Source organism: Mizuhopecten yessoensis, unplaced genomic scaffold (assembly GCF_002113885.1).
Source record: "Mizuhopecten yessoensis strain PY_sf001 unplaced genomic scaffold, ASM211388v2 scaffold9987, whole genome shotgun sequence".
NCBI classification, from domain to species: Eukaryota; Metazoa; Mollusca; class Bivalvia; order Pectinida; family Pectinidae; genus Mizuhopecten; species Mizuhopecten yessoensis.
In genome coordinates this window covers 814,214-829,224 of record NW_018408322.1, presented here as the reverse complement: position 1 = coordinate 829,224, position 15,011 = coordinate 814,214, and the positions used below count along the sequence as shown (strand labels likewise).

Below are 15,011 nucleotides of genomic sequence, written 5' to 3'. Positions count from 1 at the left end.
TAATACATTTCAGTGTTCAACAGTCAGCAGTTAACGAAGTATGGTTATCTAATATGGTTTTGTTGAAACTGTTTTACACAACCAACGGACTAGCTTCAATCGACATCAAATAGTACTAGTTTCCGAACCCTAATTGAACATGTATCTGTATACAACAATCATTGTACATTATCAGTAAATACCATTTAAACTAAATGAGATTATCTCTGAATTTCGTTTAGCATTGATTGGAAATTATAATTTGCCATTGATAAATGTTTATATCACATCTACTTAAACAACTTTTCTTAAAAACAAAATATTGAAATCAATGATTATTGATTGACTTAAAATAAACTTTTTTTTCTAAGGTACTTTTTTTTTTTATCTTTTTCAGATCAAATGCCATGTTATAGTTTGAAGTTATTTTATATTTCAGATATCTTATGATTTGATTTAGGGTTAAACCTTCTCAAGAAACACTTCTATTAAAAGACCATCTGGTTATTATCAGTTAATGTTAATGTTAAATGAACCTGTATTAAGGATTCCTGTCCCACTGCACTGCCGTTTTCCTGTAAACAGTAAACTCCACCTCAACTTCCGTTCGGATATAACTAGCATATCTGGACTAGCGCAACCATGCAATTCCGTTGATCAGGTAGCTCAATTGATTATAGCAAAAGTATAACAATCTGAGGTCCTGGGTTTGAAACCTGGCAAGCCTCATTGGCTGATGATATTTTGTTTATATCATCTTCATTACTTTTCATATAAGTTCCGCAAGGTATGGTTTTCTTTTCATAAATGATTTATCATCGCTATTCCGTCTTTTCGTATTGCAGAGTTATTTGCTCTTGTGAGCAGGTACGAGAAAACGATGTAATTTTCTCACACAAACTAATGACGTAACAATCAATACCTGCTCACAAGAGCAGATAACTCTGCAATACGAAATGACGCTATAGACATGATGGGAAAAAAGCAGTTTCCAATACTTTGTGACATGTTTAGCCAGTGGTATGAGGATCCTTTAGGAGAGACTATATGCAATATGATATTGTATAGTTTGTTTATTTGTTGTCCTCATATTACCCAACCATTTGATTTTCCTTGATAGGATTTTTGCATCAACTTTATTTTCACCTTTTTATTTGGCAGAGCTACCTCCCCTCATTACTGGGGCACAAATGACGACCAAGAATCATTTTTGTCATTTGCAAATACAGTTTTGGTAAAAAAAATGTAAACAAAGGCCCATAAGATAGACGGGCTGATACCCGATTTCAGTTAGGGCACTTGGCCATCAGAAGAGTACTGTATTCAATACACCCATTATATAAAGAACAGATCTGTGAACAAAGGGCGCTAACTCTGTAAATATAGGGTACACAACCCCATTTCAGTATGTGACTGTACCACATCACATGAAGTACTAACATACGGACTTTGCCCATTGTAGGTGACAGGGTATATCAGATAGGTTCCAGTCAATATGATACACTGAACCAATGAGAGGCTGACTGACAGAGCACTAACTTACAATACCCTATGATAGTACCCTTGGAGAACTAAAGAAAACACAAGACACAGATTTTAGTACCGAAGAAATAGACTTTATTCCTCATACATTTTTCACCGACAGCAATTGCAAGTGAAGCATTTTGGGAGAGAATGATGATTTTTTGAAAAAATAAATATCCCCCAAATTTTGAAGCATTCTAAAAATCATGGAAATTTTCCATCTTGTCTTTGTATATGTTGTTTGGTTTAGTACCAGTGAGTATGTTCTACATGTGCAGAGGTGCATCACTAAATCTAACAGCACTCAGCACTATTGAGTTATCTCCCTTGGTTACTTTAGCACTTTAACAATACATGGAATCGTCAGTTCACAATTAATCTCAGGTGGGTTCTCCTGGGTAAACACATTTTATTCCAAATTTCATCTGGATTGAAAATTACGAATAGAAATACTCAAAGTTGTGTCCCCTTATGGACAAACATGCTGACTTCTGGCAAATCTTGAAGTTATTGACACACATGTTGACCACTGACAAATTGGAGTGGTCATGGCTAAAGATGTTGACCACTGTAGACTGCAGAGTTTTGTGTAGCTAAGGTACACATGTTGACCACAGACACATTGTTTAGGGCTAGAAATTAATTTTGAATAACACTTGTCCATTTGGGTAGTACTTTCCCATTTTTAACAGTCCATATTCAAATTTCACTAACCCAATATTATTCAACAAAATTAGCAATATCAAATTTTGACAAGTCAATGTTATCTGATTTTAGAACCACTAATTCAGCTGGAGATTTCACAAGTGTCAGACTTTCAGGCTACCCTTCATTATTGTCTAGCCCTGGTTGATCACTGCAGAGTTTGATACAGTTATGGATACAAATGTTGACAACGTTAAGCTGCCAGAAAGAATCAATGTCCTTTTTCATTTAATTTGACATTTATACAGGCATCCTTAACTAAAATCACAATTATATCTTTTTGATAAAGATATCACATACCATTTCTTTAGATTTATTTATAAATGTTTTTCCCCAGTCAACAAGTCTTCAGTATCAATGAAAAAATACCAAATTACCTTTCCTGATGATTTATACATTTCCTAGTCGGGAATAATTAAAGATGTCTGCTACCTACTCTGAAATGTGTCTCCTTTTAAAAGAGTTCTTCATTAACAAACTTGTAGTAAAGCTTTTATGCACGGTGATTTTGACTTTGTTGATTAATGCATCGCATACCAAACCTCAAGATTGTATGCATTGATGATGGTAATTAGTGATAATTCTGAAACATCATTTTCAAGGGAGATAACTCTCGCTAGAAATCTATAAATCACATGTTGGCTATGTTCCATACCATATAGCGGTTCATTACATCATTTTATCAGGACATGCAAAGTTCAGGATCTAACAAAAGTGAGGTTATTAAAGACTCTTGATAATTTCACTATTTTAAGTGTTCATATCAAACATAATTTCGATCTGTCTGATCAGTTCACAAAAATTTAAACAGCCTTGTTAGTCAGTGTTGGTATTGACATTCCAATATCAAACTGAAGCCAAAAACATTGCAAGGGGCTCAATATTTTCAAGATATGTCTTTCATTCAGATATGATTTTAATTATTGCCTTGCTTGGGATTTAACTTTAAAAAAAAAGATTAGTCCTAAGACTATAATCAATGATTTTTTCTTCAATCCAAGTCTGTAAAATCCCTGTTCTCTAAATGAAAATATGATGCAAACAAAAAGTGTTCCTGATACCAGAAACTTCCTTAAACTCCAAGTCAGTTAGCCTACTGTTCTCTAAATGAAAATATGATGTAAACAAAAACTGTTCCTTACACCAGAAACTTCCTTAATCTCCAAGTCAGTTAGCCTATCATTAACAACATTTTCAGTAAGCAAATTTGCGTCCTCTGTTCTTAATATGTTTCTCCATTGGACACCATCATAATACTCAATGGCCTTCTTGTTGAAAGGGAAAAAAAAAAGAATGACAAACATTTTGTTGAACAGAAATTTTCAGTCAATTTTTCAGTTGTGTTTTGACAAATAACTATACCAAGCTTCCATCCTTCCAGGGGTAACTGTAGCTATTTCTGTATGATCAGAGTTGTCCCTATAGATGTCCATGTGCCAATTCTAATTACTTATCATGTTCCTCTTAACAGTGTATAGAAGTAATCCCTTTTCTTTGACATAACATGTACAGTACTTTCTCTCTCTCCTACTCACATACCGATATTCTTCTTTGCTTAGCAAGAAAAAAGCAACAATGCACGATATTCTCTCCAAAACACTCATAAGCATGGAAAATTCCATGAAATTTCCAAGAACCAGATCTAAATGTCATATTTTCCGGAATGGAAGTCTTTCAGGACCCCCTCCCCCCCCAAGTCCCTGACTTTCATATAATGCCACTTATTCTATCCAATCACATGTGTGCGGATATCCGGGGATTTCATAAAATTTCAAACTTCTTTTTGAGTTCAAGCATAAGTTGCCAGTCCTGTTTCAGCATGTCTTCTCGGAAGTAGTTCTTCACCGCGTCTATGGAGTTTCTCGAGATCTGTAAACATACAAAATGAAGACATACTGATAAGTTTCGCAAATACTAGACGTACAAATTAGTAAAACGGGAAATTATCACCCAGTCAAACTTTCGCCCTTCGCTGGTAAAATCCATATTCACCCAGTTTTAATTTCTCCCCTAACATTGAAGTACTATGTATATTATGTTGTTTACAAATGTTCGCTGTAATTATCAAGTTGCCCTCATTTCTAAGGGAGGGCGAAAAAGGCGAAAATATCCCTGTATACAGTGTTAGCACACGGCATGCCATTGTTCATTAACTCATTCACCCCTGAAATTGCATAATGAACTATTCCAAACATTGAATTGGAAGAGTTCAAATGTGTCTTCAGGGGTGAATGAGTTTAACAACCATACTGTGTCTTATGAAGCTATCTCCAATCAACAACTCAATTACAAGTGGTTCCACACAGACAATTTCAAATCATCAGAAGGAAGCCAAATTGATACATTGTGAACTTGTTAATGTTCAAAGATCTTCTGCTAAATGACACCAATGCTAGGCATGCTGTGAGGCCCAAAACCTTGATTGTGTATTAAATTTCATGGATTTCATGATCTCGTTGGAACCACTAACAGCAAATACAGTAAACATACTTATTTAAGCGTACTCAAATTTTAGGAAATCATTGCGAATAAACAGATTAGAACACTGATAAATTGGCACCACCGCAATATATGCAAAACAGAACAATATACAGAAATCTCAATTGTCATGATCATAATTTTGCACATTATTAAAGCATGAAAACATAAAATTTCCACTTAAATATGTTCATTTACATTTTGTGATCAAGCAACAATTCACTAACTAAGTCAATATAGGCACAGACAGTTAACTTCGTATGAACCAAAAAAATTTGCAAAAATGAATTTGACGAAAAAAGAATGGACAAATATTTCATACGGTACAGTAAAATGTATTCATACGAGTTCCCCCCACCACCTGAAATTCCTTGTTTGCAGTTGGACAGGAATCAAGTCGTCCCCTGATCTGTACTATATCCTGCCCCCACCCCCCGGGGAGTCTGGACTGACCCTGGTGACAGGTACATGACAGCGGGGATTATCTTTTGTCGTCCCCTAATCCCTGACACGGGGCCAATACATCAGGTAGATATGACAGGTATGTGTGGGGACGTACAGGTACGAGGGTGACACCTGATAAGGTAAGTCTCCCGACCCGGTCATCAATACTGACTGATGACAAGGCAGTACTCAGTATTGGAGTTTAACTTGTCTAAAACAAAACCTCCCATTAAACAAAGCTATTTATGAAAAAGATCTTCACCTGTGCACCGTTTTATGCATTTCTACTAAATTCAACCTGAATAACACAAAAAAATCCTTTAATTCCTTATTCTGCAAAAATGTTTGTTCCTGGTTGCTGTTTCGTGCAAATATCTTAACAAAAAGTATGTCCATATCTTACATGTCTTCATAGGGAATTGAAAGCAATGCTTCTGGTGAGGAAAATTTGTCTCTTAGGCAAAGAAATATTCATGAAACTTTGAACAGTTGATGTTGAGTTTTGAAACTTCACTCTATGAAAATTTTAACCCAGAAAGGGTGCTGCGGTGGCCGAGGGGTTAAGGCATCTACGATCACTGACCCTCCACCACTGGGTGGAGGACTTGAGGCCTACGCGGCACAGTTGCCAGGCACTGGCCACAGGTTGGTACTTTTTCTTCAGGCACTCCAGTTTTCTTCTACCACCAAAACCTGGCACATCCTTAAATAACAGGAAGTACAGTATCCTCTCTGTACAGGGGTTGGGCTAAGGAACGTCTACTGATCCAGCAGCTTTGTTGGTTATAACGACTAAATTAGGATCGGATGTCCAGGGTTCAAATCTTGGCCTGGCCCTAACACATTATTTTACTCTCAGAACACTTTTGTTGATTTTTTTATTTTTTTTTATTTCATCTATAATATTTTTCATGAACAGTTGGGCAAGGTATGAGGTTCTTCTCAGGAATACTTCATTAACTCATTCACCCCTGACAATATTTGAACTCTTTCAATTCAAAGGTTGGAGTAGTTCAATATGAAGTTTCAGCGGTAAATGAGTTAAAGCTATTGTCATGCAAGTAAAACGTTTCAAATCCACAGTTACATTTTTAGGTAAGGTGAAACCCTTGATATCAGTTAACTTAGTTTAATTGTCAAGTCTACCAGGAAACCTCAGCTAAATGAAATTCAGCTGCTAAAGTTTTAATGAATCTACTAATTAGATCATGTAGAATACTATTACAACACATTTACATACATTTCCTGGTGACCAAGCCTACAACTCTAACACATTGTACATTACAAAGAACTGGGAATCTAGGTCTGACACTGGATAAAGCATTGCCATAGCATACATAAAGCATATACCTTAACTCATTCACCCCTGAAATTTCACAATGAACTATTCCAACCTTTGAGTTGGAAGAGTTCAAATGCGTCTTTAGGGGTGAATGAGTTAAGATTACCTGGAGCATTCACTCAGCCCAGAAAATTACTTTGACTCAATATTTGACCTTAGCCTTAAAAAGTTACCTAGAGCATACACTTGACCTTATCTTGACCTTGAGCACACACTTGACCCTATCTTGACCTTTGAAAGTTACCTACAGCATAAATTTGATCTTATCTTTAACCTTAGAAAGTTACCTTGACCTTTGAAAGTTACCTTGAAGATACATGTGACCTTATTTCTTTACAAAGTCACCTTGAGCATATACACTTGACCTTTCAAAGTTACCGTGACCTTAGAAAGTTTACACAAAAGGACACCCACAGAAAAAGAGATACCCCCCCCCATGAAAATGTGTGTGTGTGTGTATGTGTGTGTGTGTGTGTGTGTGTGTGTAAGGTGTTGTATAATAATATCTGACAGGTTTCTTAAATTCTAAAATTGGAACTCTTTTGTCAAGAAGAAACATCTCCATTCAATTAGCATATATCCTGACTCTCTAGGACAAGAATTGGTTTATTTGTGTTCATGTGAAGAAAAACAAATTCAAGATTGTTTTTATACACAGTATATATATATAAGCCATTAAAAAAACATGGCCTCCAAAAGTTGTGACATTTACTGGCCAAAAAGTCTGACAGTGCATTTTCTTTTTTAAGTTTCACGTCAATAAAATGACATTGTTATCATTTATGATTATAGATCACACGTTGAAAATGTTCTGTAGACAGTTGAGGTCAGTGTATTTGTAGAAAACAGGCCAGCGTATGCTCCTTATAAAGAGCACCCTTGGGTGGAGATAGAGGACTAGGCATTATGTAAATATCTTAAAATACTCGGACACACAATGTCCATTTGAGGACATTAAATGACAGTCAATTATACTTCAGGATCGGAAATAACATTATTTACTTAAACTAAGTGACATATACCTGTACACAACACATAATGTAACTAACAATGGCAGACTGTGTACGTTTTTGTTTAAAAATGTAATAAATTTATTCCAAACATGAAAAATTTCATTTAGACTTATTGACAGGCAGATCAAACATAATTTTCACTTTTAAAAAGTAATAAAATTATTCAGTAGCTAATATCTACTTCATGCCCCTGACAGAAGATATATCTACAAATCCGTTTGAGCTATCAAGCAATAAGGTAATTTATGAGTAGTTACAACACACATATTTACTACATGGAAAAGTGAACTTGGGTTCATTGTAAACAACATCCAAGGAATTCCTCGAAGATATGTACCGACTGACCCCGCTAAATCACCTGCACTTTTGAAGGATGTATGTGTCAGCTGATGGCCCGCTGTGATTTACTGAATTCTGTGACAACACACAGTATACATACATAGGTGATTAAAATACTAAAAGTACCTGATGAAGGGAAGAATTTATATTTACCGGATCAGCCTACTTCTAATTTCGTATTCACCAAAACAGGCTTACAAACCAACACAGAGTTGCTCATGCAAAACTATGTCAACTTGACAATATGTGTTTGTCTTTTAGCTCATCTTACTTGTTTTTATTCAACAGTGCACAAAGGCCAGCTAGTGAAATAGAAACGAACATGAACAAAATCCATTTTTTACTTGCCAAAAGTTTATAAGAAATAGATTGTTGGCCATATGTAGTGTCAGCGGTGGGATGACAGGTACACAGAGCTGTAGGTAGATAACCTGACCAGGGGCCTGGCTGTCCCTAGTTTACAATAATAACACACACTTACACTCCTACTCCATTCTGGACAACAACATCAGCGTAGGTGTGATTTCTGATCTCGGGGATCAACAAACAACCAAAGTGAATGTTTTCCCCTGCCTAATTGAAATGTGGACGAACGTGAACCCGACTGTTTTCTGGTGCAGATCTGATCCACGTCGCCATTACATCAGTAATTCTATTTTCCTAAAACTTTCATCATCCCTCTGAACTATTTTTTTTCACAAATCATGACCCCTGGTAAGAAGGTTCCGTATTGGACAATGTGACATACAGATATATACCAGAGTACCCTGTGCCTGCTTTAAAATAAAAAAACCCAGAACATTTCCTCGAAATTATACACTGAAGGTCAAGTAAACCGTTTTAGCTCTGGCTTAAATTGTTGAATAGTTGCCAAGTAAAGGTTATTAATAAGTCAACAGAGTATACCAGGCCACAAGGCCCACAGGGCCTGTATAAGTCACCTGATATCTAATGATGTTGACAAAATATATTTAATGCTGAAAAACTTGGAGAATTATCGTTTGAAGCTTGACCTTTGTAATATCAGTAAATTAGACCTTGGGGTCCATTAGACTTTGATAGTTCTGTCACTGTAGATCAAAGTTATTTATAGAAATAGTCTTGAGCATGAATATCTATTCAGAAATTAACTTATTTGGATAATCTTTTTATAGCACTTCACCCGAGAAAGAGTTTGACTTCAGGCTTTGTGGTTCTTGAGATGAAAGTTTGACACATGGTTTTTGTGACCTTGAAGTTTGGTCAAGGTAATTGTTTAACAAATTTGATAGCTCTTCACATCAGCAAGCTACAGAAAAACAACATTTCTTCAGGTCTCTTGCACACAGGGGAGGCCGTCCTTAAATGACCATAGCTGTTGTTAGGACATTAAACAATACTAAACCAAACCAAACCAATCTCATGGTTCAAGATATTGATTGACGATTGTTTTCACAGATTTGACTAATTGCCTTGAGTGCAGGTCATTTATTTGAATGTTCTTAACAGCCATTTACAACAGAAAATTATAGGCAATACATCATTTGGTAGGCCTCAAGTTTCAGATTTTAACATATTTGATCAGTTTGACTTAGAATGGTGTAAAGGTCATTCATCAAAAGTACTATAGACCTCATAATTCATTAGAAGAAGCTGTAAGAGGAATCAAACACATCTAACTCCTGTGACCCTTTATATGACACTCAAGGTTATTTGAAAATTAAAAAACCTTTTAAAATAGTTCCCCAAATATAATTCTTTTATCAACCAGAGTTCACTTGATTGACTGATAAAAAAAAACAACCAACATTTTACCCTATGACCTTGAATGTAGGACAAAATGATTTATAACTAGTTATAAAACCATTATTATAAGTACTTCACCTCAACAAGCTACAGGGCAAATAGCAACACTCCAGATATGGTTTTTAAGAAGTCATTTTAAGTTTTGAACACTTTTGACCCCTGTGACCTTGAATATGTTCAAATTGATTTATTTATACACAGTTGATAGCCATTTACGCCTATCAAGTAAAAGGCACAATACCATTACTCTTGGCCTCATGGTACCTAAGAAGAAGCTGTGTAAGAGGTTATCAGACAAATATTATGGTACGACTACAGCTCACCTTGATGCTTTTTTGGACTACTTGATCTTTGACAGCAGGTCGATAGACCCTGGACGCGGGACGGGTATACATATGCTAATTCATTCACCCCTATATATTCAAACTGGACTTGCCCCGCCTCTATATTGGTGAGGTTTACATATGACTTTAGGGGTGAATGGGTTAAAATGCACTTTCCAGCCCTGAACTAACCCATCTCTGTACTGTAGACTACCTTACTCTAGTACTGGCTGTCACTCAGACTACAGTGGGGAACATGGCACACAGTGAATGTAGCTGATAATTGTTGTCACCGGAAATCACTTGTCACAGCTGACAGCTCAGCCAGGGTCCTGGCTAGTCCCACAGATCCAGATATTACCAGGGTCCGGCTAGTCCCACACATCCAGAAACAAACAGGGTCCCGGCTAGTCCCACAAATCCTGATACTATTAGGGTCCTGGCTAGTCCCACAGATCCCAATATTACCAGGGTCTGGCTAGTCTCACAGATCCAGATACAAACAGGGTCCCGGCTAGTCCCACAAATCCTGATACTATTAGGGTCCTAGCTAGTCCCACAGATCCTAATATTACCAGGGTCCCAGATAGTCCCACAGATCCAGATACAAACAGGGTCCCGGCTAGTCCCACAAATCCTGATACTATTAGGGTCCTGGCTAATCCCACAAATCCTGATACTATTAGGGTCCCAGATAGTCCCACAGATCCCATACTACCAGAGATACCTCAGAAATATAACCCCTTCATGACAGGGTTTAGAGAGTGGGAGAGATACCTGGGACAGATATACCAGGGTTTGATGTGTTGGAAAAGAGAGATACAAAGTTTGGTGTTCCTGATGAGATAGTTGCATGGTTTGGTGTTCCTGTGGAGATAGTTGCAGGGTTTGGTGTTCCTGAGGAGATAGTTGCATGGTTTGGTGTTCCTTAGGAGAGAGATGCAGGGTTAGGTGTTCCTGAGCAGAAAGATGCAGGGTTAGGTGTTCCTGAGCAGAAAGATGCAGGGTTAGGTGTTCCTTAAGAGAGAGATGTAGGGTTTGGTGTTCCTGAGGAGAGCATTGCAGTTATTGGTGTTCCTGAGAAGAGAGTTGCAAGTTTTGGTGTTCCTTAAGAGAGAAACGTTTGGTTTGGTGTTCCTGGGAGAGAGAGATGTAGGGTTTGGTGTTATCTACATTGCTCTCCTCAGGAACACCAAACCTACATTGCTCTCTTCAGGAACAACAAACCCTATATTGCTCCCCTCAGTAACACCAAACCTACATTGCTCTCCTCAGGAACACCAAACCTACATTGCTCTCCTCAGGAACACCAAACCTACATGGACCTGTAGACACAGATAGTTCTGTATTGTTTCCCCGAATCAATAGATGAGCTAGAAAATTCAGTACATCCATCAAAGAAGCAAGAGGGGGATTGATACTCCCTCACTACACCAGCTACGGAGGACTCGGTATTGATCTGCGTTGACTCTCTCTGTACTAGGTCTCAGGGATGCCATGAGGGGAGTCTGAGCTGTGCCCTAAGTTTTGAAGGAGTATGAGAGGGATCCAAACAAAGCTTTGGGGCGATCAGAAAAACCTTGAATACCTCAGAGGCATCAAGTTCTTCGGGAGGGAGGTTTGTTTGATCCAACTGGCTTAGGCTTGTATAGAGCATTCACCAGAGAGGGTTGATGGTCCCTGTTAGGGGTGTCTGCCCCTTGCTTAATAACCCCTTCCTCTTTGTCCTGGAGGTGAATGGCGACAAAATCCTCTTAAGGGGGGTAATCTTTTCCCCATCTCTGTCTTTATCACAGAAGGTGAGTAAAGACGATCCTTCTTGGCATGTATGTCTAATTCTGTTAGCCATGGTGCAAGGGGGAGAATATCGGGTCGGAGAGAGTATCGGGCCGAGATCGGAATATCCGTAAAACCTGCCAATGCCCGATTATCTCGCCGAGTCCTCGATTGGCTAAATTGCCAATGGGCTTGGTTTATCACTCATACCGAGTAGAGCAACTTAATATTAATGTATATAATAGAAAGAATTGACGTTTTTTTTATTTATTAAAAAAACACAAGAAATCTGCTTAATTGGTCACCATGAACTCAGTAGTGACTATCCAGAATGGTGGCCTAGAGAAAATAGGGTAATGCAGTTGCATGAATGGCAGGATGTTACAGGAGTGGAGCCGTGCAAGTTTCTGTTTATTTCTGGCTGCCTCTCACGAGGGTAGGTACGTAAACACTACGCCATTTCAGTAGTAGTAAGAGAATTAATACCACAGGTATTTTGGACATAAATATCACATGATGACAAAAGTAAAACTTCCATATGCCTTTATATTTGCATTGACTTTTTTTTATTGTTGCACATTTATTCCAGCATACAGGTTTGAAAGGCCGTACAGTGTTTATTGTATGAACGCTAATTCCTAAGAAAATTTGTTGACAACTGAGGCCGAATGCTAATTGTGCCTAAGCTGGAGGCACTTTGTGCTAGCTGATGTTAGATGACACTGATGTAACCGAAATCAGATTTACACACCTGAAAAGCTTCACTTAAATCTCAAAAATCTCAAGAATTGACAAAAACACAATATCTGCATGAATAAGCAATAACCATTTCCTGTTTTCACACAAATGGAATGATGTTACAGTAACACTTTCCCACATCAGCATTAATGTATAAGGCTGTCATAACCATACCGTGGCCACAAGATCAGTCCCATGCCATAAATAAAAGGTCACAAACGGTTTTCCACTCTATATTTCATGCATTTCTACATCTTTTCAGTGAATTTCCGTTAACCTTATGGCGATGATTTTGAAACAAACATTTCACCATATATGAGAATTTATGAATTTTTCTATCACCATACCTTTAGTTTTACAATTCAAATGAATTCGAGAAAAGATCAAACATTCAATGGAAATTATTTTTGTTGCACCTTTTTGTTCTTTGAAGTAAAATTTGAAGAAAATTTGACAATCAGATCAACATCACATTTGGAAAACAACGTAACGAAAAATTATGAACATTATTATTATTATGAAAGAAAATTCAGACAATTCTCTTTCATGATGAAAATTCTTGTTTCAAAAGTGTTTCAACTGAAATTTCACTACAAAAAAAGGTAAAAATTAATAAAATTACAAAAACACATTTGTAACATTAACTTTGGCATGAGTCTGTGCCCAGTATTGTCTGAAAAATGTACGTTATCTTACCTTGCTCGTGAGCATGTCTGTTTCATCGAAGTGTCGACCAAACATCTTGGGAGTGTCCCCTGGAAGGGGCTCCACCTTAATGCACACCTCCATTCCTTTCCTGGCAATGTCAACGTGTTTGTGGTTAGCCTCCACACTGGTTACCCGTCCAATATCCAAAAACTGTAACAAGAAAAGGCTGTGTACATGGCATGTTAGACACAGATTGATAGGGATCAATGAGACCCTTTAACTCATTCACCCCTACATATTTAAAATGGCCTTGCCCAGTCCTTGATTTGGTAAGGTTTAATTGTGATTTTAGGGATGAGTAGGTTAATTGGGCCTGTATCATCATACATTTTTCCGTAACTTTACTTTATACGTAACCTTACCCATGGTCTTATCTTATTGAATGGAATAACAAAAATTGAGAATACATAGCAATGAAGTAAATTTTATTTCAATCAGCTTTAAAACACATGTTAAACTTTGACCCCTGGACCTGTGATCCCAGAGTCCCATCTGTATTTAAATGTGAGCATTATACTTCTGATGAAGATTTTACTGCCTACTATTTCTTGCCTTGAGAATGTTGTTTCATTTCAAATATTTTTTAAGCATCAATTATGAATTTCAGCATCACTCAAACAACTGTTCCACAAGTAAGTACTGTGAACGGGGAATTTTCGGTGTTGTTTAATTTTCTCCCACCGTAATGATTGTAAATGTATCTTTATAGCGAACATTTTGTGAACGACATACTAAACAAAGTTAAGGGAAAATTTCATATTGAGCGAAAATGGATTTTATTGATGAAGGGCAAAAATTTCCCAGTATACAGTATTTTGTCCTTGCAAGTAAGTACAGAAAGGTGACATTGTGAAATTATGTGTGCAAGAAATATCTCAATAAGTAATCTCGTTAACTTTCACGGAAAATATTCACAATTTGTCGACTTTAACAACTAAGCATCAAATCAGCTTTCTACCAATAGGTCCCAGACACTGAAAGATACCTCTAGGTCACAAAAATGATTAAACATGAAAACTTCAGAAGATTATTGAAAAGTGAGTTCCCTTTGGCCTTTTCATCATTGGGTAACAAAATGTTTGTTTGGGGTTTAACGTCTTCGCAACAGTCATATGAGGATGGGTGCCTAGGGAGACAACAGCCAAGGTCATATGGGGATGGGTGCCTAGGGAGACAACAGCCAAGGTCATATGAGGACGGGTGCCTAGGGAGACAACAGCAGAGGTCATATGACGACGGGTGCCTAGGGAGACAACAGCCAAGGTCATATGAGGACAGGTGCCTAGGGAGAAAACAGCCAAGGTCATATGAGGACGGATACCTAGTGAGACAACAGCCAAGGTCATATGAGGACTGGTGCCTAGGGAGACAACAGCCAAGGTCATATGGGGATGGGTGCCTAGGGAGACAACAGCCAAGGTCATATGAAGACGGGTGCCTAGGGAGACAACAGCCAAGGTCATATGGGGACGGATGCCTAGTGAGACAACAGCGAAGGTCATATGAGGACGGGTGCCTAGGGAGACAACAACCAAGGTCATATGAGGACGGATGCCTAGTGAGACAACAGCCAAGGTCATATGAGGACTGGTTCCTTGGGAGACAACAGCCAAGGTCATATGAGGACGGGTGCCTAGGGAGACAACAGCCAAGGTCATATGAGGACGGATACCTAGTGAAACAACAGCCAAGGTCATATGAGGACGGATGCCTAGTGAGACAACAGCCAAGGTCATATGAGGACGGGTGCCTTGGGAGACAACAGCCAAGGTCATATGAGGACAGGTGCCTAGGGAGACAACAGCAGAGGTCATATGAGGACGGGTGCCTAGGGAGACAACAGCCAAGGTCATATGA

The 15,011-nt window shown here is 37.9% G+C and overlaps 1 protein-coding gene across 1 annotated transcript in view; it reads right to left on the bottom strand.

The window, feature by feature from the left end:
- Positions 1-1,563: 1,563 nt before the first annotated feature.
- Positions 1,564-15,011, bottom strand: part of LOC110459204 (eukaryotic translation initiation factor 5B-like) — an 87,523-nt gene continuing 74,075 nt past the window's right edge. Inside the window, exons 25-26 of the mRNA XM_021511345.1 lie at positions 13,143-13,304; positions 1,564-4,077 (exon numbers count right to left, since the gene is read on the bottom strand). Coding sequence (XP_021367020.1) covers positions 3,970-4,077; positions 13,143-13,304 — 270 coding nt within the window. The 3' untranslated portion in view covers positions 1,564-3,969. The remainder of the gene's footprint in view (positions 4,078-13,142; positions 13,305-15,011) is intronic.